The following is a 25,786-nucleotide window of genomic DNA, read 5'->3' on the forward strand; positions in this document are numbered from 1 at the left end:
ACCCACCAAACAAATCTAGTGGAAAGAGTAGTTCATTTTTCGTACTCTTTATCTTCCCATTATTGAGGATATGACCTTCCATGGTCAACTCATGGGCTAGAGATGAAGTCAACTGGATAAGAACAGATGAAGAAAAGAAAGGGTAGTCCATCCTAGACAAAATAATGTTACCTTTCTTTATGGTGATAACATGGAATAGCTTTGCCACATAGCCATCAATCAATTTTTTATTGAATTTTTCATCATATGTTGGATAATCTGTACCATCAGCTCCACTAATACTGAAGCTCCTATACAACTTTGCACCATTAAGATGACTTTAACCATCACCAATATGAATATAAATCTCTGTCTCCTTACTACGAATATTTAAATTATTTTTAGTCTTCTCATCTACAGGGAATGAGTAAAATTGGTGGGTCTCAATCTTATTCATTTATAAAGGATAAAATTTACTAAGACATTTCTAAAACAACTGTTACATAATCACCATGGAAGTCAATCAGATTTTCATTTTCTTCTGTTACAGCTATTTCTAAATTGTGTATAGAATCAAAAATTGGCATATGTACGGAATAATGTGGGTTGTGAAATAATGGTGCACCAAATTCTGTATTGGGTTTCAATGAAACAATAATATTAGTTTTTCTATAAAAGTGGCCACTCTGTTTACATGCATTCCATCAGCCAAATTAAAATTTATTTTGGAATAGAATGGAATAATTTTAGGCCCATAATTGCCAATAGTTTTTTCATTGGCTTCAATAAATTAGTTGTTGCATTCTAATACACTTCAATGCTATCCTTTATGTCCATATATTATTTCACATCACTCTCAATAATAACTTTATTTAAAATTTCATCAGCTTTAATGTGAATATAGGATTTTTTTGTGTAAGTAAATTTTTCTAAATTTTTCAAGTTATATTGTCCAATGGGAATTTATATCATTTCCCCCTCACAATACATTTTATTATTTTCTGATGTGATATGTGTAATTAGAAATGTTGTATAAAAACCAACTAGTGACACATTACCATAGCTATAGGTACTGACAGTCTTGTTTTGAGTGCAGATGACATACTACTCAACTTAAATAGGAGACTCATTTATATGAATAAAAAAAATTAAATAATTAAGTGAATAAACTGACTGGGATCCAAAAATAAGAATAGCAGAGAAGAAACTGAAGAATAAGCGTGGCAAGCTCTTGCCTGGCTCTATTCAATGTGCAATAATAGGTCTAAGCAAATGTGGGAAAACACTGATGAATTACAATTATATTCTAGCTCCAGGATGCCCAAAGTGGAATAAAATAACTCATTTGTATGTTTATTCTGAAATCTTGGATCAACCAAAATATTCATAATTTATAAAAATGTGAACAAAAAGCAGAAGAGAAAAATAATGAGAAGCTCAACAAATTTATCAAAAATAATGATGAAATTAAACCATTGGATGGATATCACGATACTTCAGTTGTAGTGTTAGATGATTTGAGTCATGAAAATCAGGATGTAGTTAGAGAATATTCTACTAGAGGAAAACACAAAAGAATAGATTGTTTTTATTTAGCCCAGTCATACTCAAAGATATCAAAAGAATTAGTAAGATACAATAGAATTTTTAAAAATAATTTTAGACAAGATGACACAAATTTAAATCATATTTATCACAAGTTGTCGGTGGTGATTTCAAGTTTTTAAAGAAATGTGTTTTTAAAGAAATGTGTAGTAAATGCTGGAATGAAGATAAATTTGGTTTTATTACAATAGATATGACATGAAAAATTAATCATTGTAAGTACAGAGATAAGATAAAAATTGTTTGAAAACATAGGCATAAAAAATAAAAGTTAAACATAACAATAAACGTTAAAGGTAAGTGTTAGAAATTAAAAAATATATTATTAATGTTTTTTGACCTTAATAAACGTTTGCTAAATATAATCATCCGAAAGGACTTAGTACAACGGTCCTGTATGATCCAGAAGTTGTTAAAAAGGCTAAAGGAAATAGAAAGATAAATGAGCAAATAAAAGACAAATTTAAAAAATCAAAGAAGCATCCCAGAACAGAATACGAAAACAATAAAAAAGATCAGCCGGTTATTGATTCAATCTAAAAAGTAAAACAATGATTGAAGGTTTAGATGATGATATTCTGAAAGCTATAGAAGAAAACAGGTAAGTCGAAAAGCAGATGGTTCCTTATAAATATTTTGAAGAATTTAATAACATACTAGCAACTGACAATATGATACTGATAAAAGACATTAAATATTAAGCAAAAAAAGAAATACAAGATTTATTGAAAAAATATCAAGAAGAGGTTAAAAACAGAGACAAGCAATCCACTAAAAATGTAAACATAAGTGAATGAATGATAGAATATATTAATCATAGTGAAGATCAAGTTTTTGGATTAAGACCTGTTGGCACATTTAATTTTGTTAGTAAATTAACACTAAAATGTGATAGAAATAAAATAAGCATAAGAATATGGAGGTACAAATGGATAAATGAATCTCTTAAAAAAACAGATTAGTATGGGAGTTATGGGTGAAAAATTTGATGATGTTGATTTATCAAATTATGCATATTATTTGTGCCATTCAGGAGCATTATATTCTGATAAAAATCCAAATCAAATAAAGTCAAGTAATGTATTAAATACAATAAATTGATAAAAAATGTTTCTTTTGGAGTTGATGATTTATGGCAAGCAGATCTAGTGGCAATGGATTCTGGAAAAATAAAAGGAATTTGGAAAATAAACAAAGGATATAAATATTGATCTTTAATGAGATTTTTTTCAAAATTTGTTTTGGCTATTCCAGCTAAAGACATGACAGGCAGAAATGTAATTGATGATTTTCAAAAAACATTTAGAGACCAAATTCTAAAAATTTTACAAAGAGATAAAGAATTTTGTAATATAGATTTTTCAAGAACTTAAAAATATGTATCTGTAGCGATTGTACAGTAATAACCTGTACTTCCGTGCATACCTATATATATGTCTTTGCTATATTTACGATCTTTGGGTCTGCTTCACCAGAGAGTAAGAGAACTTGGGTGTTTAGTCTTGCACTGTGATGTTAACCTGTGAACGTTATCCAAATAAATCGTTATTGTGCTGTAAGAAGTTGGTTTATGAGACTCAATAGCTATCAAAACTCTACATTGGTGACCCCAGACAAGTTAATTCCGCATAACGCGAGTTATTGCCGCTCAGTTACGGAATTTTTGAACAAAGTATGTTACCGACAATGCATCCGAACAACAATACTGTGCCAACCACCAGATTATCGGTTCCGCCTTCTACGGACGTTTTAATTGACTTAGAATCAGGTTTTCTTTCCACAGTGCTTCCGCATAATAGTGCTCCGAATGTGTGTTTACCCACATGGAATTCTTCGACGCCTCGTGTGACCATTAATCGTTACAGTGTTAACAGTGCTACAGACAGTGCTTTCAACTCAGGCATGTCACAATCACAGTTCTGCGGTTTTCCTGACTCCATGGTACAACATTTTTCGCTGTTTGAACCGAATTGTGATATATCACTAAATGTTGCACAATGTGCTCAACGGACCAATTTGTGTGTACCGCTGATCGTGGACAGTGCAGTGCCCTACCTTCACTGGACTCAATGCCAAACCAGTTCTGTATGGCTCAGAAGGCTATTCAAGACCAAACTTTCCCGCTGCAACTGCCAACCATGGTTTTTGCCATGCCTGCTGCGCCGCGTGTTCGGGGAACGATTCCGCCCGCTAACATGACAACCGTGACGGTTGCAACTGCGCCGCGCTTTGGCGGTGACGTTTCAGTGTATTTTGTGCCTGACTCGGGTACTTTTCATGCATCCCCACCGCCGCCCACAATTCCATTGCAATCGGTCACCACTGCCGTGTCGGACTCCAACCTGGCTACGTGGGACAACATCGCCTCAACGGCTCTTCCTGCACCGCAGCAACGTCTCAAGTGGCTCTACAACCAACCTGTTTCACACATCTCTGCGCCGTTGAGTACAGGTCAGTCATTGCCCACTGCTAACGTGGGTTCTGCCCTCGTTTCCTCAGCCCAGTTTATGGTACCCCCATCCTGTGGCCCACCCTTGTCTGCTGCTGCACTGTACTATCCACCAGCTCAAAAGCCTGACTTACCGCCATTTAATCAGGCTAACCCATGCATATGGTTCGCCATTGTGGACAGTATTTTTCATTTTCTCCGAATTCACGAGAATGACACAAAATTTGCTCTCCTCGTCAGTCACCTCCATAATTTCACGGAGTTATTTTCTGACATTATACTTGACCCACCTGCACATGACAAATATGTTGCACTTAAACAAGCTATTAGTGAGCGTGCTGCATGCTCCAAAAATGAATTGTTACACCAAGCAATTTATCACAAACCACCCGGAGACCAGTCGCTGTCCCAGTACTGGCGATACTTACGAGCTATGGTTCCTAAAGAAGCCCTGCCAGACTACTCCCTTTGGACTATTGGTTTGATAAATTCCCTTTAACCTTGCAGTTAATGCTCTTGCCACAGAGACACCTTTCCCTAGATGCTAAGCTGCTCCTAGCAGATGAAGCTTATGTCCTATTCAAATCCCATCAACCAGTTGCTGGTTCCAACAGAGTTTCATCGAACAATCATTACATCTTCCTACAGGACGTGATGCACTCTTCGCCAACTGAGGTTGGGAACTCTGCACACGCAGCCACACAACCGGCTACATGTGCCAGCATTAAACCACACACCAAACCGACCGCACCCGGTACCGGGTCATCCGCCCGGCAGACAGATGACTCCACGGCTTCTACCAACAGCAACAGGGCTCTGTCATCAATCTGCTGGTACCATGCAACATTCGGTGATAAAGCCACGAAGTGCCGCACGCCCTGCTACACTTAAAACTCCGCGGACGGAGCGGTTTAGGTGCGCCACTCTGTCCTAATGAGCCTCTGCGCCTACAATTATGCTCTAATTTTTCGAGCCTTACAACGCCATCTGCACGCCGGTATGTATATGATCATAAGTATATTACGTGCCTCTATGACCCCTGCCACTGACTCTGCTCCACCTGTTAAGCTTTTTGCGGCTAACCGCACATGCATTCCTGTCACCGGCACAGCTCTCGTCCAGCTTGATTTCATTCCCATGGTCCTTCTGCGTAGCTTCAGTTGATGAACCCGTCATTGGTATAGACTTCCTCCGTCACTACAAGCTATCAGTGGACATTGACGATTCTTCTTTACTCTCAAAATCAGGCATTCGCATTCCATTCTCGACACGCACCACCGACACCTCATCCTCTATCATCGAGGAATGTTGCCTTAGTGCGGCACTCTCCATCGATTTGGCTACAACCACGTCTTCTCTCAACCGCCTCCAACGTGAATCCTCAGCCCTCATCGTTGACAACAGCATTCTTCGGCGCCATCTTTGTGAATTACAGGCTGAAATCGACTCCTGCGACTGCACAATTGCATCTCTTACTCTGCCCCACAACGTTGTTTTCCGCCGGACCTCTCCTTTTCTGGTTGCTGTGTTCAACACGACGCTGGAGCTACCAATGCCACGGACGCAGCGCCCGTGGCTGACACCTCGCCGACCCAGCATGACGCCACGGTGCCAAGGGTTATCGAGCGGCGACCGGTTGCCACCAAAACCCCACCACACTGCTACAACACCGGACATGCCTTACACATGCCCTCGTTGCCTGTAGCTGTCACCACAACGCCTCCACCACTGACCTACGAGGCGGCGGTTGCAGTAACGACGCCCGTTCTGAGCTCTGCTGCCACACATGCTGCCGCCGCCACCACATCCACACCGACGCCCTCGGGGCGCCACATACAGGTCAGTCCAGCATCTCCCTGTGTTGCCCCGCGAGGACGGTCAGGTCAACAACTCCACACGTCAGTGTGCAAAGTAACAACGGGTACTGTACATCATATTTTCACGACACCGGGACCGCTGATGAGACAGAAAGCCCGCAGGCTTAATCCAGAAAAACTCCTGAGTGCTCGTGCCATCATATCCTAACTCTTAGACGCCAACATCATCAGATGCTCTAGTAGCAATTGGTCGTCTCCTATTCATTTAGTAGATATACCCGATGGCACGTACAGACTTTGCGGTGACTACCACACTTTGAATTCCAGAACAATCATGGATAACTATCTGGTGCCACATATTCAGGAATTCACACAGTGGTTACATGGCTCTCAGGTTTTCTCAGTGATAGACTGTAAAAAAGGTGTACCACCAGATGCCGACGGCACCAGACGATATCGAAAAGACGGCAATTATCACACCCATCGGGTTAAAAAATGCCGCGCAAACCGGGCAGAGATTTATTGACGAGGTGTTACGACCTTTCCTTTTTGCATATGCATATTTAGATGACATTTTAATCTTCTCACCCTCTAGCGAGGATCATCAATCCCATCTACCTGCTGTCACAGACGCTTTGTCAAGTGCAGGTGTTGAAATCAACCAGGACGAATCGCAACTTGGGCTTTCACAAGTAACTTTCCTCGGACATGTGGTTTCCGCTGCAGGTATCGCTCCACCACCCCCTCGCGTGGAGGTAATTACCAACGTCCCACGACCGAATGACTTTCAAGGGTAACGACGGTTCCTTGGCATGGTTAATTTTTATAGAAGACACATTCCCCATGCCGCAGCATTACAACTTCCGCTTACTGATGCACTTCGCAGGAAGAATACTTAAGGCACGCGCAAAGTTCAATGGACAGATGAAACGATGACGGCTTTCGACAAACTCAAAACGGCCATTCAGACAGCAGTGACTCTTTCACACCCTATGCTGGATGCATAGCTTTCGCTTACAACAGATGCAAGTGACTCAGCAGTCGGCACCATGCTCCACCAACATTTAGGCAGTTCTGTCGAACCGATACACTTCTTTTCGCAAAAACTGTCACCTGCTCAGACTAAATGGTCAGCTTTTGATAGAGAACTTTTCGCGGTTTACGCCGCCATTCGCCACTTTCAGGATGACCTCAAGGAACGTGCCATTGTCATTTATACCAACCACAAAACCCTTGCAGAGGCGATCCGCAATCTGAGCGCCAATGCACTCCACACATTTCACAGTTTTCAACTGATGCATGACATGTTCGCGGTTCCGATAATGTGGTCGCTGATTTTTGGTCAAGGATCGCAGTGGTCTCAGCTGACATATCCCTCACCGAACTTGCACACCACCAGCAGACTGAACATGAAACTAATGCTGTTTGATAGCTCAACCTCAGCTCTTCGATTTGAAGACTGTCTGCTCCTGGACTCAGACTTTACACTAAGGTGTGACATTTCAACCGGACAACCTCGACCATGTGTCCCGCCATCGATGCAACAACCCATTTTCCATGCACTCCATGATTTAGCACACCCAGGCATCCGGGCCACGATCCGCCTTGTGACTGAACGTTTTGTGTGGCCTGACGTACATCAGGACTGCAAACGGTGGGCACAAGCATGTGTGGCGTGCCAACGTAGCAAGGTTTCCCGTCACACCCACCCTCCTCTCGCCCCCTTTGATGTACGTACCGGATGTTTTCACCACGTCCACATTGACATCGTGGGACCCCTACCCCCTGCGGGCCCATTTAACTACTTATTCACAATGATAGCCAGAGCGACCTGCTGGGTCGAGGCCATGCCCATCACCGACGGTTCCGCCACAACAATAGTCCGCACCTTTATCGAGTCGTGGATCTCACGTTTTTGTTGTCCCTCCTCTATAACAACGGACCAGGGGCGCCAGTTTGAAGCAAACCTCTTTGCACGGCTCTGTCAACTGTGCGGTGTAGACAGATTCCGTACGACAGCTTACCACCCTCAGAGCAATGGCCTGGTGGAGAGGTTTCACCGCACCTTAAAAGCAGCAATCATGGCACATGGGTGCCAGTGGATAGAAACCCTCCCGTGGGTTTTACTGGGCTTGTGAACTGCAGTCAAGGAGGATCTAAATGCTTCACTTGCAGAGGTGTTGTACGGGGAACCACTCGTCCTCCCCGCCGAATACGTCGACGACTCACCTCCGTTGCCAACTGTTGACTTACCCCCTTCATGGGAGCGAGTACGATCCGTTATCTCGAAACTCAGCGTGCCAGCTCCCATGACGCACTCGGCGCCACGAGTTTTCGTCCACAGACAGTTGGCAACCTGCACACATGTCATGTTACGCAACGACACAATTCGCGGAGCTTTACATCCACCTTATTCAGGCCCACACCGGGTGGTCCTACAGGGTGTAAATACCATGGACATTGATATTAATCATAAAACAGTTACTGTTTCGACACATCACATGAAACCAGCCTGGACACTCTCCGAACAATCGGATGAACCTGTCCCAGCTGCCGCCCTGCACACTTCGCCTGTTGCTCACTCTGACACGACCTACGATGATGTGTGTAATGAGTATTCAGGTGATGATACTGCATGTGACAATGATGATGCATGCGGGAGGCCATACTGCATGTGACGATGTCTCCCCCTCCCTAGTGCACGATGCCAAACGACGATCGTGGGCTGGCCGCCTCCTCGTTCCCCCGCGCTACCTAGAGGATTATGACTGCAATTAGACAGTTTTTTGTGTATATTTCTTGTACTATCCTTTTCAGCATTACTTGACACTCAGTGACTGTGCATTGATTACCACTAATTTTGACATTTTTCACAATGTACCGATGTGTACCTTTTGCTTTCTTAATGTACATGTATTTTTTTCTCTTGTTTGTTCTGTATGTCACTCTCCGGCATTCCTCTCACTCCGTGCTGGAGGGGGGGCCTCTGTAGCGATGGTACAGTAATAACCTGGACTTCCGTGCATACCTATGTACAGGGCTATTACAAATGATTGAAGCGATTTCATAAATTCACTGTAGCTCCATTCATTAACATATGGTCACGACACACTACAGATACGTAGAAAAACTCATAAAGTTTTGTTCGGCTGAAGCCGCACTTCAGGTTTCTGCCGACAGAGCGCTTGAGAGCGCAGTGAGACAAAATGGCGACAGGAGCCGAGAAAGCGTATGTCGTGCTTGAAATTCACTCACATCAGTCAGTCATAACAGTGCAACAACACTTCAGGACGAAGTTCAACAAAGATCCACCAACTGCTAACTCCATTCAGCGATGGTATGCGCAGTTTAAAGCTTCTGGATGCCTCTGTAAGGGGAAATCAACGGGTCGGCCTGCAGTGAGCGAAGAAACGGTTGAACGCGTGCGGGCAAGTTTCATGCGTAGCCCGCAGAAGTCGACGAATAAAGCAAGCGGGGAGCTAAACGTACCACAGCCGACGGTTTGGAAAATCTTACGGAAAAGGCTAAAGCAGAAGCATTTCTTAAACAGGAGATTGGAAAACCGATGGATCGGTCGTGGTGGAGATCATGATCAGCAATTCATGTCATGGCCTCCACGCTCTCCCGACTTAACCCCATGCGATTTCTTTCTGTGGGGTTATGTGAAAGATTCAGTGTTTAAACCTCCTGTAACAAAAAACGTGCCAGAACTGCAAGCTCGCATCAACGATGCTTTCGAACTCATTGATGGGGACATGCCGCACCGAGTGTCGGAGGAACTTGATTATTGGCTTAATGTCTGCCGAATCACTAATGGGGCACATATCGAACATTTGTGAATGCCTAAAAAAAACTTTTTGAGTTTTTGTATGTGTGTGCAAAGCATTGTGAAAATATCTCAAATAATAAAGTTATTGTAGAGCTGCGAAATCGCTTCAATCATTTGTAATAACCCTGTATATGTCTTTCCTATATTTAAGATCTTTGGGTCTGCTTTGCCTGAGAGTGAGAGAAGTCAAGTGTTTACTATTGTACTGTGATGTTAACCTGTGAATGTTATCTGAATAAATCGTTATTGTGCTGTAAGAAGTTGGTTTATGTGACTCAATACCACCCAAAACTCTACATATCATGAACCACTAATTTATTTCTGTGGAATTAACATCATTTGTGGTAAAAAGATTGAAACATTAAAAGAATAAATGTGGAATAGATGTGTGTGTCAAGGACATTATAAATGGGTATATATGGTCCCAAAATTAGTCAATGAATGCAATAATAGAAAGCATACAACAATAAAAATGAAGCCAATCGAAGTTCATGACAAAAATTTTAAGCCAGCCGGCTTTATATCTAATGATAAGCCTAAACATAAATTTGGTAATGAGGCCAGGATTAGTAACCTTAAGGGATTATAAAGCTAATTGGTTTCGTGTGTAAACATCATCATAACACATGCCAGATGAACATCGGGGGAATATTAAGCTGTCTTACTTTACAGCAAATGGATTTCTCCAGGCTCCTTTCTGAAACTATGGTGGATGCATTCAACGTCTGTGTCAGACATTCAGGGACGGTCTGGTAATTTTCCTGTACACTTCTGTTTCTTGGAGTTATTCATGCCATCATCTAATGCTTTCAGCTGTAGGAGGAACCACACCATACCTGGTACGAAAGTCACACTGAGCAGTTATTATTGAGCCGCACTGGGCAAAATGTAGAACACAAAACGCTTATTGTTGTGTCTACACCATTTTTACTAGAACTGAAGTGGGTGCAGACAGCTGCTGCTTAGCAGGAACCATGGGAGTTTGCTCTTTCCAACAGTACATTCTTCAGGCACATATCTCAAATAAAATAATAGTTATGATTTTTTAAAAATCAGATGATTCTTTTTGATACACTTGCATAAATCACGATATTTGCCACCATTTTTACATTAATTTTTTGTCTAGTTAATTTAGTGTGATTATATTAATTTCATAATCTTCCATTTTGTTGTAAAATTCCTTTTTTGCTGGAAGTATTATTTCTTCAGATTTTTTTCCCAATTATCAAAATAATCATAAGGATAAACTCCTTTTAAAGTTAGTAAATTTTTTAGCTCTTGTTGTGGAAACGATTTGTTAATGTTTTTCATTTGATTCTTGCTTAAATTCAAAGAAAGAACATAAAGGTTTAAAGCTATTAATTGAAATGTATCAATAAATCTCAATTTTAAATTACCTTTTTTTTTTTTTTTTTTTTTCCTTCCCCCCTCATCATAACTGAATTCTTTCACGAACAAATGAGAGTCATATCCTCATAAATTTAGAATAGAAATCGGTACAGAACTAGGGTAATTTAATTGTAAATTACATTTATTACATAACGGATTTATGTATTTTGCTGTTAAATGATCATGATGCCAAACTTTTTTATTTTTGTTGATAATATTTCTTACATAAATAACATTTTTTAGATTTATTGAGTCTAGATTCTGTGTAAATAACAAAACAAACTTTTTGAGTAAATTTATAATTCTTAAATCCTGTTTAGTGACCTTTTTCTGATAGTTCTACTTTTGATGGCTTATTAATTAAACAATTATTTTCATGCTCATCTAAGTTTTTATTATTAAAGTGTAATAAACACAAAACACAAATAAATTTTTCATGCTGTTTCTTATTAATTTGAGTAGATACTAGTCGAGACAAATCTTTTATCACAGAGTATGGTAATTTATTTTTTTTAAGATATGGTAAATTAATACATTTTTTCTTTTTTTCTTTTTAATGGATATACATCATAATATACATCATTGGCAGAACTGTTTCTTCAAAGGAATAAACACTAACAGACACATCAGTTTTAGTCTGGATTCTTGAGATATCATTAATTTCAGCAGGGAACAAAATATCCAGTATTTTTTCTTCAAGTTTGTTAGCAAAATCTTTGTAAGTACTCACTGTGTTGCCATTTTTACAGTTCTGACTATCTACTGGTTTTAATGTAAGAAGTACTGCCTATAGGAAGCATCTTTGATGATCATTTTTCGCATTAATGCAAGCTTTCTTTTCTTGTTTCTGTCAGTTTGTTGAAGACAAAACTCTTAATGAAACATATTTATTAATTGTTGATTGCAATCCAATAATTCTGTTTAATGTCCATCCTGATCTTTCAGTCTGAAAATTAGTGATTTTTACTAAAATAACTTTTTCCCCATTCCTAAATTTTTTTCTCTAAGAATCCTAAAATTTTCAGTTTGAAGTCCATATTCTATAATTTTAATATTTGTCTGTATTGTGTACTCAAGAAATAAATTAAAACTTGTTTCCAAACAAATAAATAATTTAAGATTTTCTTTAACTACTTTCATAATTTCGGTTTTGTTGTGTTTAAGAAATGACTCGGATTGAGCAATCCTTTATTATTTTCGAAACTTAATCTCTGCAGTCTTTTTTTAAATGTTGTATCAACTAAAAGTCCATAAACTGTGTTTCTGTTTCTTAAATTCCCCAATACATTTGCAGAAAATGGAAACATTTTTTAAACGGATTATCTTCATTATTTTTTGCTCCTTAAAGAGATTGGTAGAAAATGGAAATATTCCTATTAATGGTTGATCCTCTTGTTTCATTAACATATTGGCAGAAAATTGGAATATTTCTTTTAATGGTTCATCCTTGTCATTTTTAAAAACATCATTATTACTTTCTATTTTATCATGAAGTAATGTTTCTTGACTTTATTTTGTTTCTTATTAAGTATTTCATTATTTATGCAATCAAATCATTTTTATTTAATTTATAACACCTTTTTAAATAATTTAATTTACAATATTCTCAAGGACCAGTATGGAGAGATTTTTTTAAAGTATTCTCGAACCTCATACAAGATTTTTATTTGAGCACTCATTGATAACGAAAAACAATTCTTTTTTACTTTTAAAAATAAATTTTGGAAAAAAGACATACTACAAAGCAATACTAGGAGACATAAAAAACAAAAAAATCAAACACTGATATACGAACTATTTTTATTCCTTTATTCTCAGTCCTAATTTTCTTTTTTTGCGCATGAAATTTTTTGATTTTTTATATTCATTTAAAATACATAATTCAACTGATTTTGTTTTCAGTCATTACCTCTCATTAACTTTACTGAACAAATTAGATTGGGCTTGGGAGGTGATCAGGAATTGGCATTAGCCAATGCCAATGGCTGGTAGCCCCAGGCCTGGGGCAGACCCGGGGCATAACTGACCGTTTATAGTCTGTCTGTAAACTCACGAGCGAGCAGCGCGTTTGGTGGGGGAAGTGGCCTTTCCCGGAAGAACCCTGTCACTGGCCTACAGGGGCACCCAAAATCAGTTGCCCGTTACCTGTCCAGCAGTGTAGATCGGTGTGCAGTGATATACGCTGTTTCTGTTTGGGGATCGTAGTTTCCAATGTCAGTCAGTTAACTTTATATACTCACTGATATACTTACGTATCCGGAAGTGATGGATAATTGCCCTTTATTGCAATAAAACGTGCAGAATACAAAGAGGAGGTATCTGTAGAGTAATGAGAGTTCAGTTGTCTCTAATGTTATAACAGCATGTGTAAAGGAGGCGACACAAAATGAACTGTTTGCTAATTTTACCAGTCCCAATCAAAGCACTGCAATTTATGCAAACGTCAGCCTCGCCACAATAGGACACATAAAGAAGGAACGCGAATGGTTTACTGGAATCGCCACAAAAGGAAACTAATAATTTCGGGAGGAAACCCATCATTATAGACAGTTTCACAAAGTCGGTCATACGACAAACGATGGAGGACAAACCAAAAACTAGTGCCGACATTATGGAATTTGCTTACTGCCATGAAACAAAGACTAGATTTTCCTTGGCAGAAAGATGTTTTACACAAGGCACTGTGTGAAATGGGATTTACCTGGAAAATATCTGTAAGTAAATGAAAGATTTTTTCTTTAACATATGCTTGATTATGCCTATGACACGGTGGTATGACTTGCAGGAAGAACGTAGGAGACATGCACACCTGTCGTTGATTATCGGTCAGTATTATTTGGTGTCGTGTGCATCCAGTTATTGAGGAGGTAATATTATACTTAGTATTAGTGCCAGGTGTGTGATTTGTTCACATTTGAGAATCAGGCTTATAAAGTATATCTGTTTGCCATGAAACAAAGAATAGATTTTCCTTGGCAGAAAGATGTTTTACAGAAGGCACTGTGTGAAATGGGATTTACCTGGAAAAGATCTGTAAGTAAACGAAAGATTCTGGTAGAGAGTACGGATATAATTGACTGGAGATATAAGTACCTGATCCAAGTGAGGAAATTAAGGGAGCTATGCAGAAAATTCGCTTTGTTTCTAGACGGGTTGTAGAAGGTGGTGGATATGGCTTTGTCTGACTTCTGCTCAGTCCCGTCTTAAAATGGAATTATCACATGCGCAAAGCTGTAGAAATGGAATCGGTTGCAAGATGTGTAGGGACCAATTGAGACCATGTTGATTTTCACTGTAGCAGATAGGTTCGAGAAAGGTGACTCGTTTAGAGATATGATTCACTTGTGGCTGTGATCCTTCTCAATCAGTCATCGCATTTAACTGAGTGGATATATAATGGAACCTGTGACATGATATCGAGACAGAATACGTTACACATACTGGATAAATATCTAGTGGCTTGAGTGAGTTGCAAATACCCATCACATTCTGCGTTCCTTAGCCGAATAACTTTCCAAATTCACCAATTTTATCATGAGGTTGTATTGTGGGCTACGTGTTGGTCTGATAATACACATTCCTACGATTACGGTTTCGGTATTTGTCTGGCCAAAATACCACCTCATTCATACCTAGATTTCTAAAGCAAGTATATAACTTTTAACATGGATACCTGTAGAACGATGAGTGCTTCTGAGAGTAACATGCAGTAGCTGTTGGATCGGGATTTTTTCTTTAACATATGCTTGATTACGCCTATGACACGGTGATATGACTCGCAGGAAGAACGTAAGAGACATGCACACCTGTCGTTGATTTTCGGTCAGTATTATTTGGTGTCGTGTGCATCCAGTTATTGAGAAGGTATTATTATACTTAATATTAGTGCCAGGTGTGTGATATGTTCGAATTTGAGAATCAGGCTTATAAAGTATATCTGTTTGCGTAAAGGAAATGTCTATGTGCTGTTGTAGGGAGGGTATGGATTTGACTTGGGGTACTGTGATAGTGAAGGGAGGAGTACGTCTAGAGGTAAGGAAGGTCCACATATTTCCAGAGCCACAGCATTTAACAGAGTGTATTTCTGATACTTCAGTCATTGCCGAATACCATTCAGTTGAGACTGTGGTTGTAAGATTTAATTGTACGTTTAATGATAGACGATATATGTGTGGGATTTTCTGGACTGTGTCCGTGTATGCAAAGTCTGTGGTGGTATTGATTTGGGTTCCCATGTTAATTGTAGCAGTCTTCCGAACGCAGAGGCCTGTTGGAATGTAGGAATGTATTAGAGTTAACTTTACCATCTTCTAGACGAATGAATAACAAACTAATACTTAGAAATGCAAGCAAGAAAGCGGAAAGAGTAACGGGTTTGTGCCGAGGGAGATGAGCCTCTCTTTGCGCTTGAGTTCTGGGAGTGACTTCGGTTCGCTGTTGTAAAGAGGATGATCTGGTATGGTGGGGGATATGAACTGCATGCTTAGTAGATTTAGATGGTACTCGGTGATATATTCCCTGGTGAGAGATCGGATTGACACACCAATATTCCTGCGAGTCTGGTATGTATTTGATGACCTGTAGACAATATTGTGACGTTTAGTTGTCAGTGTAAAATGGTGATCAGTGTAAAATAGTTTATTATGGTTGAGTGTAGCATCTGTAGAGAGAAAGAACAGGATGACAGAGCTTCCCTACAACTGGGAGAGCATCATGACATATAGGCGGTGGGAGTGTGGGCATAAAATAAGATTTTTGGGTGCTGTTCAGATACAAAAGATAATTACGTTGTTTGTGTAAAATGTGCATATACTGTATTTTAAAGTTAGTGTGGCTTACATTGTGTAAATTGTCTATATATTGGATTGTAAAGTTAATATTGTTTATGTTATGGGGTGACTAGAGAGGATGAGTGTGTGTCCTATCATGAGGGACGTATAGATTGAATACATCGATGGTGGTGAGCGATTTTTTACATGGAAAGTTATATGTGCTATAGATACTGAGGCACAGTCGTCAAGAGCAGACACTAACTGTACATTGTCTGGTGTCAGAATGTAGCAGCAATGGTAATATTTTTAAATTTAGTTAAACTGGTAAATATATTCCTCACTTCCAAGATTCTTGTGAATCTGGTATGTATTTGATAATTTGTAGGCAACTTTGCGTGTTTAACTGTCAGTGCAATTTAGTAATCTGTGCAAAATAATGACAGGAAGCCCGAGAAAGAGAAGGCGGACAGTGCTTCGATATCAGACGTATCAATAATTCGAAGGGAAAATTCGATAAGAGCAAATAATAATGCTTGATTGATTGTGGTGCGGTATAGGAGCATGAGAACATTTGCGTATGTTGGGAGTAGGAAGGCTATCACGTTATGTCCGGGAGGAAGACTGGATTGGGCGATATTTTGGTAAACAGGTTCTGTTAGGGCAGGAATTTTGGTGGATACAAGCTGAGACAACAAGAAAGCAAGCGTTAACTATTTCTGGGGCACTATAAAATTATGGAGAGCTGAAGTTTGCTGTTATTTTTCACAAAGCGATATGACATAAGAATAAGATTGAGAACATTTTAGATGGTGATGTGTCAGTCAATCTGGGGTCAGGTACGTGCAGTTGAACGCATGTCCCAACAGGCTTAGTGCATCATGCCTTCAATGGTAAAGACAAGTGGCACCTGGAGATGCCTTGAATATGTGACTGTCGTGAACGTGAACTGGAATGCTATGAAAGTACAATGGTGACTGTATAGAGGCATTTAGCTTTCACTGGCGTTCAACGACGATGTGGGACTCGAGCTGCGACTGCCTCACTTTGCGGGTGCTGTGGCAAGTGGCCCTAAATGGAGGTCTGTGAGAGCTTTGACGGCTGACGCATCATCATCGGTGTTACATATGAATGGGGGTGCCGCCACCTCTTGCTTCCAGAAGCCCAGCAGGGGCCTGTGGGCGGTTTGACATCTGAGGGATACATTACTTATCGCTACCTCCTATGTACTCTAATGGACAGGGGGCGGTGGACTGTGCTTGCACGCGTTGATTGCATTATTTCGGGAGTGGGTCTGTGAGCTGTGATATGTGCAATTTGGACAGTTTATGAGTGCTTAGCGTGTCTACACATCACTGTGCTGTATTATTTAGGAGCAGTTTGCTATTGTGTAATGAAATTAAGGGTTGGTTGCGTGTCTGTGGGCTGTGTAACATGACGCCAAGCACGTTAGGGTGGATCTATTGTATCAGTGTGATAGATATACTCTATCATTAAATAAGTTGTTTGAAAATAAATAGAGTGCACTCCATCCTTACTCTCCCCAGCAGCCCATAGCAGGCTGAGTCATTTTCTCTCACCATCTTGGTTTATGTCACGAAACGGGCGACAGTGTCCTCTGCTGGTTGTACTGAGTATTAGACCTCATGGAGAACACACGGTTTGCTGCAGTCATGGACAACTGTACTTGCATCATCAGTTGGTGTCACTGTGGCGTCCTCTGATGGTGGGGAAATGTACTAAGCCAGTTGGGGTCTGGAGCTCGTGGTGAATCCACTAGGTGCAGCCATCTTAGATTACGGTAAATGCGTCACTACAGCATCCTCTAGTGACATCGATATGAACTAAGTCAATTGGGCTATAGACTCAGTGGCGAATACACTTGGTGGTGGTGTGCCTCTAATTGTTTAAACAAAGGCTGGTGTATGATTCAGACAGTTGGCGATTTGCAAGCAGAGTCTTTTACATGGATTATTATTTTGACAATTTACGAGTTGTTTGGCAATTTGGACGTGAATGCCCTGTGTTGTTTATGAGTGGTTGGCATGTCTATAGGTTGTGAAATGTGTTACTTTTGATGGTTTACAATTAGCAAGAGTGTGTGTGTGTAGAGCCTTATACATGAGTTATGTCAGAGCAGTTAGCAGGTCTGTATGCTGTGAGGCATGTCAGAGCGTGTGTTCTGTGATATATATACTCCATCCCTAAATAAATTGCTCCCAAATAAATGAAGCACACTCCTTCCTCTCTCCATCAGCCTAGTGTGGACTGAGTCCTTTTACCACCTGCTCCTAGGATGAGGTGGCGGTCTATCAACTTAGGTTGGTGGTGGTGGTGAGCTACGTTTGTAGCAATTTTCTTACATTTGTAGAGAAAACGCAAGTGAGCTTTGTTTACTGGCAGATTTCACACTTGGTGCCGGATCCTAGAAGGAAGGAAGGAAGTGGCTGAGGTGAGTACAAGTGTCCTATCTTTCCCACAATTTTCTTACACAGAGTCATGTGACTATTCGTGCAGCATTCTAGGGCTGGTGGGAAGGGCGGGGGGGGGGGGGGGGGGGGGGTGCTAGGTCACGACTAAATGTAGTAGAAAAATGTGTAACCTCTAATTTGATCATATGAGAATTATTTCTAAAGTCTGCTTCTCATGTGGGTCTATAATGGCTTATTTTTGTTGTTTCCAGTCCCTTGTAACTCATGGAGTTGTTTTTTGGGGTAAAATTGATAATCAATTCAGTGAAATTTATACATTACTGGAAAGGGCTATTCGAATCTTGTCACACAGCTCTACTAAGTCTCACTGGAAGCCCCTATTTAAACAGTTCTGTTTGCTTATTGTGCCCTCTGGGTTCATACATAAATGTGTGTTGATGAGAAGAGCTAGACTTGATGAACAGCAAACCAATCGTGATTACCATAGCCATAACAGAAACACTAGCCCTTCATTTACTGTTGTGTTCTTCTGATTTTGTTAACTGATGTACCATCTATACTGTGACTTGCAGAGTATCTATGTAGATGCAGATGTAGATGTCTTTGCAAAAGAATGTTTGTGCTACTGGTTTTATGTTTCCTGTTTTTCAGACGCTGTGCAATACGGTCCTCGGAAGAGGCATTTGGTGCTACATTGGTTGTGACGGATATAATGTCAGCATTTTTCTTGTGTTGTACTTTTCAGCAGCATTATATAATATTTTCATTTTATTTTTTGGCAGTGTTTTATATCAAAAATTCATGTCCTACTTATGTCATTGATTTACTTCTCATGTATGTTGCAGTTGCAATGTAAAATCTGTATTTGTCATTTTCCTTCCAACCATGTACTGAGCGAGGTGGCTTTGACAGTCTTCATAAAGTGGACTCACATTTGGGAAGAGTGGAATTCATTCCCCCTCAGGCCACGCTGGTTTGGGTTTCCCACAGTTTTGTTAAGTTGCTAAGGTGAATGGTGGAGTAGTGCTTTGATTAGGCCATGGCTCACGACCTGCCCAATTCTCCCCATATCCTCTCCTACTTTGTTTGTGTTCTATATACATACATAGGGTGTAACAAAAATGTACAGCACAAACAGCAGGACACATTCCTCACATGTAGACAAAGAAATTATGTTATATGAACATGAGTCTTGAAACACTTTGTTTCGATGTACTAACTCATTTTCTCCAACTCATCAAGCATGTGAAAACCCATACAAACAGAATGCACCAGCATACACATGCAGCACTTTCTCAAAGGAGTATACCTTCCGTGGGCATTGATACATACATGCATCAACATGCCATCACAGTGAATGTCGCATGCGTTGATGTATCCCTGGAGTATGTGTATGGTTCAGCAGCCTTCCATAATACTGGCACGGAGAATTTGAACATCTCATATAGGGGTTCCATACACAAGAGCTTTCAAATGCCCCAACAAGTAAAAGTCCAGTGGTTTTATGCCCAGAGAGCGTGAAGGCCATGCAATTGGTCCATCTCTACCTATCCATCTGTCACCGAATATGTTATTTAGAAGCCAATGATCATTAACATTAAAAGACAGGGTGCTCCATCATGCATGAAGTACATGTTTAATCATACAGCTAGAGGCATGTCTTTTCACATATCTGGTAAAATATATAGTTGGTTCTCATGTAACACCCGCCAGTCATGTGGTCAACATTCAGTGTTGCAGCTATATGTCTTGTACTGACATTAGGGTTGTCGTCAACACCATCACAAATTGCCGCCTCCTGTTGCAGTGTCCTCGTCCTTCTAGGCCTCCACTGGTCGTGAGTATCAGGCATTTAGAACCAAGTACACTAAGTTGACAATCAGTGGCTTCAAACATTTTCCTGTTTGGGCACCTTCACTTTAGAAATCTCTCCCAGTACAAACGTCAAATGCCAGCACCATTGCCATCATTCAATCTTCAAACACGCATCTGCCATCTCTGCATTTGTGTACATGGCCATTTCATGACCCAAGTCAGTGATTAATTCGATGTAGCAATCTGTGTGGCACCAATGGTCATACTTATCACTGGAACAGTTGATGTTACCTGTAAACAAGCTATGACGTATGTCTCATGTCAACAGGGACATGTAAAACAAAACACTGGCAGTGCACATGTAACAAGAGGTTACCAAGAGTGCATGTTCTCCACAATTCTAACGCTCTGTTCTTGTGTGTTTCTCATGATTAATGACTTGAAGAAAATGAATTTTACCATGAAAACAAAGAGTTTTCAGATTCTTGTTCCTATAACATAATTTGTTTGTCTTTGTGTGAGGAATTTATCCTGCAATTTGTGCCATACATTTTTGTTACATAGTGTATATTATTTCTGTACTGTATCTGACATTTCTGATACTGTTGTACTGAAGGGTCTAAAGATGAATTAATAAATTATGAAATACAATAAAAATAAAGTATTAGATTTTCTACTAAACAATAGAAAACCATATTACAGTGACACAACACCAGCTAGCTCTAACCTGGACAAAGGGTTTTGAATCTATTGGATTCATGGTTAAAAAATGATTAATGAGGCAGATATTCTTGAAGAAAGAGATTGTTTCACCAAAATGTTGACGCTGAACAGCTAAAAGCATGGCAATCAAAATTAGTCACTTTGGTAATTTGTACACTGGTGTACTGCAAGCAAAGCATTTAAGATGTTAGATAGCAATGAAAGCATCCAACCCTCTCTCTAAAAAACTTTAGAGCATACTAACTCACAGTTACTAGTGAAAGGTTGGCCTAGAAGCAAGTGTTGGCCCACGTAACTTCTCTGGTCTTCACTGTCACCAGATGATGGTTCTGGAAGGGGATTCCCACTCTCAAGCCATCCTCTGCAATCTCTCAAAGTTTGTCGGTATCTTTCTAATACACCACATTCACTTATGAGCCGAAACATTATGACAACCTGTTTAATTATATGTTGGTACATCTTTGAAACACAATAAATTAGCAATTCTGCATGGTATGAATTCGAAAAGTTCTTGATAGGTTTCTAGCTGTGTATGACACTGGACTTCTATGCACAGGTCACACAGTGTAAATTACGTGTCAATGGTTTGTGGGCGCAGAATTAGTGCCTGGAAGTGCCATATGTGTTACATTGGATTCAGTTCAGACGAATTTGGTGGCCAAGACATCAGCATCAGTTCACTATCATGCTCCTCAAATCACCGTAGCACGATTATGGCCATGTGACATGAACAGTTATCCTACTGGAAGATGCATCCGCTGTCAGGGAAGACATCGAGCTTGAAGGACACAAGTGGTCCACAATAATTCTCATGTAGTGCACAGCTCTCTTGTGCCTTTGATTACTACCACATATCACATGATAGCCCAGATGACTGTCCATCATAGTATAATACTGCTCCCACTGCTCTGTGTCCATGGTACATTGCATGTCTCAAGCAGCCATTCCATTGGATGACTGTGTATCCTGACATGATCATGGATCTGGTGTTGCAATAAACATGATTCATCCAATCAGGCAATACATTTTAATTAATACAAGGCCCAACCTCAATGATCCTGTGCTCTCTGCATTCATCATTGATGATGTAGTCGACTCAACATTGGAACACTTAGGGGTCATATGCTATGGAGCCTAATGTTTGACTGTGTGTGCTAAACAAAGTGCTTTGAAAGGTTTGTGGCTGGACTAGCATTGGACTGTATTGTCAGATCTGCTACAGATTTCCACTTACCCTACTTTCCAGACTGAGCAAGTCTTCAACCTCTGCATTATGTGATAAAGTGTGGACAGAAATCATTTTCCAGAAATTGTATGACACAGCACCCCAATGCAGACTATTATGAAGGTAGGAGCATACAGAATAGGTTAAAATATTGAGTGGCACAAAGACTTCTTAAGTAATAGAACCCAGTATGTTGTCCTCAATGGTGAGTGTTCATCAGAGACAACGGTATAGCTAGGAGTGTCGTGGGGAAGTGTTATAGAACTGCTCTTATTTCCTATATACATAAATAATCTGACAGACAGGGTGAGCAGCAGTCAGTGGCTGTCTGCTGCTGGTGTCATGGTGGAGTGGGAGCTATCACCATTGAGTGACTGTAGGAGGACAAAAGATAACTTAGACAAAATTTCTAATTGTGTGATGAATGTCAGCTTGCTCTAAATGTAGAAAAAATGTAAGTTAACACAGGTAAGTTGTAAAAACAATCCCATAATGTTAGAGTACATCATTAGTAGTGCACTGCTTGACACTGTCACGTAGGCATAATGTTGCAAAGTGATATGAAATGAAACAAGACTGTAAGGACTGTAGCAGGGAAAGTAAATGATCGACTTAGGTTTGTTGGGAGAACTTTAGGAAAGAGTGGTTTTTCTGTAAGGGGAGATCGCATATGGAACACTGGTGTGACGCATTCTTGAGTACTGCTTGAGTGCTTAGAATCTTTGTCAGGTCAGATTAAAGGAACACATGGAGGCAGTTTTAAAGTGTGATGCTAGATTTGTTACCAGTAGATTCGATTATCACAGGAGTGTTACAGATACTTGTGAACTCAAATGGGAATCTCTGAAGGGATTCACGAAACTCTATGGAGAAAATTTACAGAACCAGCATTTGAAGTTGACTGCAGACTAATTCTGCTACCACCACCACAAATTTCGCATAACGACCATGAAGACAAGATGAAAGAAGTTAGTTCTTGTATAGAAGCAGTTGCTTTCCCCTCGCTCTGTTTGCGAGCGGAACAAGAAAGTAAATGATTATTAATGATACGAGGTAACTTCAGACATGCCCCATATGGTGGCTTGTAGCATATGTACATAAACGTAGATGTAGACATACATTAACTTGTCGCTTTCTTGTGGTTTCACTGTCCTTCAACCATTTTCCATAGATGATCATGGCAGTAGCACACAAGACAGTTCTCCTAGGCACTGAGCCATAACAATCTGCCCTTTGTAAGTGTCATTTATGCTAGTGGGTTTCCACATTTACAGTCCGTTTATTTGCTACAATGATTCCCATTCATTTCTGTTCCACCTCACTTGCTCACAATGTCATCAGGTGACATTCAGTCTTGTATCTGCAAGTGGTCATAATGTTAAGATAAGTCAAGTGCATACTGGATCATAGTTGTCGTCTAAGTATGCCTCTGCAGGCTCCAGAGCTCAATACTTTGTAATTTAGCTAAATTCAGATTAAGAAGTCCTGAAAATTCGAAATCCAGATATGAATGTTTTTGCTGATTCTTTTCCATCAAATATTCAAATTATCTCATGACTGTATACCAGCGCATTTAAAATTCAATTACTTTCAAACTCTGGAGCCTGAACTGTTGACCACTAGTGAAAAGCAGGTAGCCAGTTTCTTTTCTTAATAAATTCACTAAAATGTTAGAGTCATTAAGAATTTATTTGCTTCTGCCATTGTAGCAAAAGTATTTGGAACTTTATGATGTCAGATTATGTATTGACAGACTTGATAACAAGAAACATTTTAGTATCCTTAAATCTGTTAGTGATATGTGACGGTTATAAGTCAGCAAAGTTATACAACATGTCAGATGAACTAAAAGTTTTGTTTGATTTTAATGTATATAAAAATGAACTAATTATACTAAATGCACAACAAGGAGTCAGGAGCAGTCTGTGATATACTGATGTATAAGGCTGATGTAACACATGGGCCTTCGACAGACAGAGACATTAATTACAGAACTCTGATAATTCTTTGGAAATTCACAGTTTAATGAGACTCACAGACAGAAGATCTAAAGAAAATTATAAATACAAATGTGTAAATGCGTAATCAGAACTATCACATCACATCAATTACAATGAATCGTTTCATCTGGTATAAAGAATGAGAAGATCCCATCGCAATGAAAAATGCCTTTGTTTTAATGATTGCCACTCCAATTCACATATCATGTCTGTGACACTATCTCCCCTATTTTGTGATAATACAAAACGAGCTCATCTTCTTTGTACTTTTTCGATGTCATCTGTCAGTCCCACCTGATGCGGATCCCACACTGCACAGCAATATTCCAGAATAGGGCAGACAAGTGTGGTGTAGGCAGTCTCTTTAGTAGACCTGTTGCACCTCCTAAGTGTTCTGCCAATGAATCACAGTCTTTGGTTGGCTCTACCCACAACATTATCTATATGATCATTCCAATTTAGGGTATTTGTAATTGTAATCTCTAAATATTTAGTTGAATTTACAGCCTTCAGATTTGTGTGACTTATCGCATAATCGAAATTTAGCAGATTTATTTTAGTACTCATGTGAATAGCTTCACACTTTTCTTTATTCAGGGTCAAATGCCACTTTTTGCACCATACAGATATCTTATCTAAATCATTTTGCAATTCATTTTGGTCATCTGATGACTTTACAACATGGTAAATGACAGCATCATCTGCAAACAATCTAAGACGGCTCCTGAGATTGTCTCCTACATCATTAATATAGATCAGGAACAATAGAGGAACTTCCTTGGGGAACGCCAGATGTTATTTCTGTTTTACTCGATGACTTTCCATCTATTACTATGAACTGCGGCCTTTCTAACAGAAAATCACGAATCCAGTCACACAACTGAGGCAATATTCCCTAGACACGTAGTTAGGTTAGAAGACGCTTGTGAGGAACAGTGTCAAAAGCCGTCTGGAAATCTAAAAATATGGAATCAATTTGACGTCCCCTGTCAGTAGCACTCATTGCTTCATGAGTATAAACAGCTAGTTGTGTTTTGCAAGAATGATATTTTCTGAATCCATGCTGACTATGCGTCAATAAATCATTTTCTTCAAGCTACTTCATAATGTTCGAATACAGTATATGTTCCAAAACCATACTGCAAATCGACATTAGCGATATGGGCTGAAATTCAACAGATTATTACTAGTTCCCTTTTTGGATATTGGTGTGACTTGAGCAATTTTCCAGTCTTTGGGTACGGATCTTTCTGTGTGCAAGCAGTTGTATATAATTGCTAAATATGGAGCTATTGTATCAGCATACCCTGAAAGAAACCTGACTGGTATACAATCTGGACCAGAAGCCTTGGTTTTATTACCTGATTTAAGCTGCTTTGCAAAACCGAGGATATCTATTTCTATGTTTCTCATCTTGGCAGTTGTTCTAGATTGGAATTTAGGAATATTTACTTCATCTTCTTTGGTGAAGGAGTTTCGGAAAATTGTCTGCTTTAGTGGCACTGTCATCAGTGACTTCGCTGTTGTTATTGCACAGTGAAGGTATTGTTTGCTTCTTGCCACTGGTGTGCTTTATGTTTGACCAGAATCTCTTTGGATTTTCCACCAGATTTTGAGACAGAGCTTCATTGTGGAAATTATTGAAAGCATCTCGCATTAAAGTACGCACTATATTTTGAACTTCTGCAAAACTTTGCCAGTCTTGGGGATTTTGCAATCTTTTAAATTTGGCATACTTTTTTTTGCTGCATCTA

At 39.7% G+C, this 25,786-nt stretch overlaps 4 protein-coding genes across 4 annotated transcripts in view; 2 read left to right on the forward strand and 2 right to left on the reverse strand.

The window, feature by feature from the left end:
- LOC126469971 (uncharacterized) overlaps positions 1 to 25,786 on the reverse strand; it is a 382,949-nt gene that overhangs the window by 272,020 nt on the left and 85,143 nt on the right. The gene's annotated exons all lie outside the window — the stretch shown is intronic.
- Positions 1 to 25,786, reverse strand: part of LOC126469972 (serine-rich adhesin for platelets-like) — a 217,044-nt gene that overhangs the window by 106,551 nt on the left and 84,707 nt on the right. The gene's annotated exons all lie outside the window — the stretch shown is intronic.
- The window catches only part of LOC126469976 (uncharacterized), a 170,930-nt gene that overhangs the window by 24,716 nt on the left and 120,428 nt on the right, over positions 1 to 25,786 (forward strand). The window lies entirely within an intron of this gene.
- Positions 3,862 to 4,924, forward strand: LOC126470768 (uncharacterized). Its single transcript, XM_050098773.1, has 3 exons — positions 3,862 to 4,024; positions 4,084 to 4,512; positions 4,575 to 4,924. Exons 1-3 carry the CDS (start codon positions 3,862 to 3,864, stop codon positions 4,922 to 4,924), a joined length of 942 nt encoding a protein of 313 aa, XP_049954730.1.

The sequence above is a fragment of the Schistocerca serialis genome, chromosome 3, assembly GCF_023864345.2.
Source record: "Schistocerca serialis cubense isolate TAMUIC-IGC-003099 chromosome 3, iqSchSeri2.2, whole genome shotgun sequence".
In the NCBI taxonomy this organism is placed as follows: Eukaryota; Metazoa; Arthropoda; class Insecta; order Orthoptera; family Acrididae; genus Schistocerca; species Schistocerca serialis.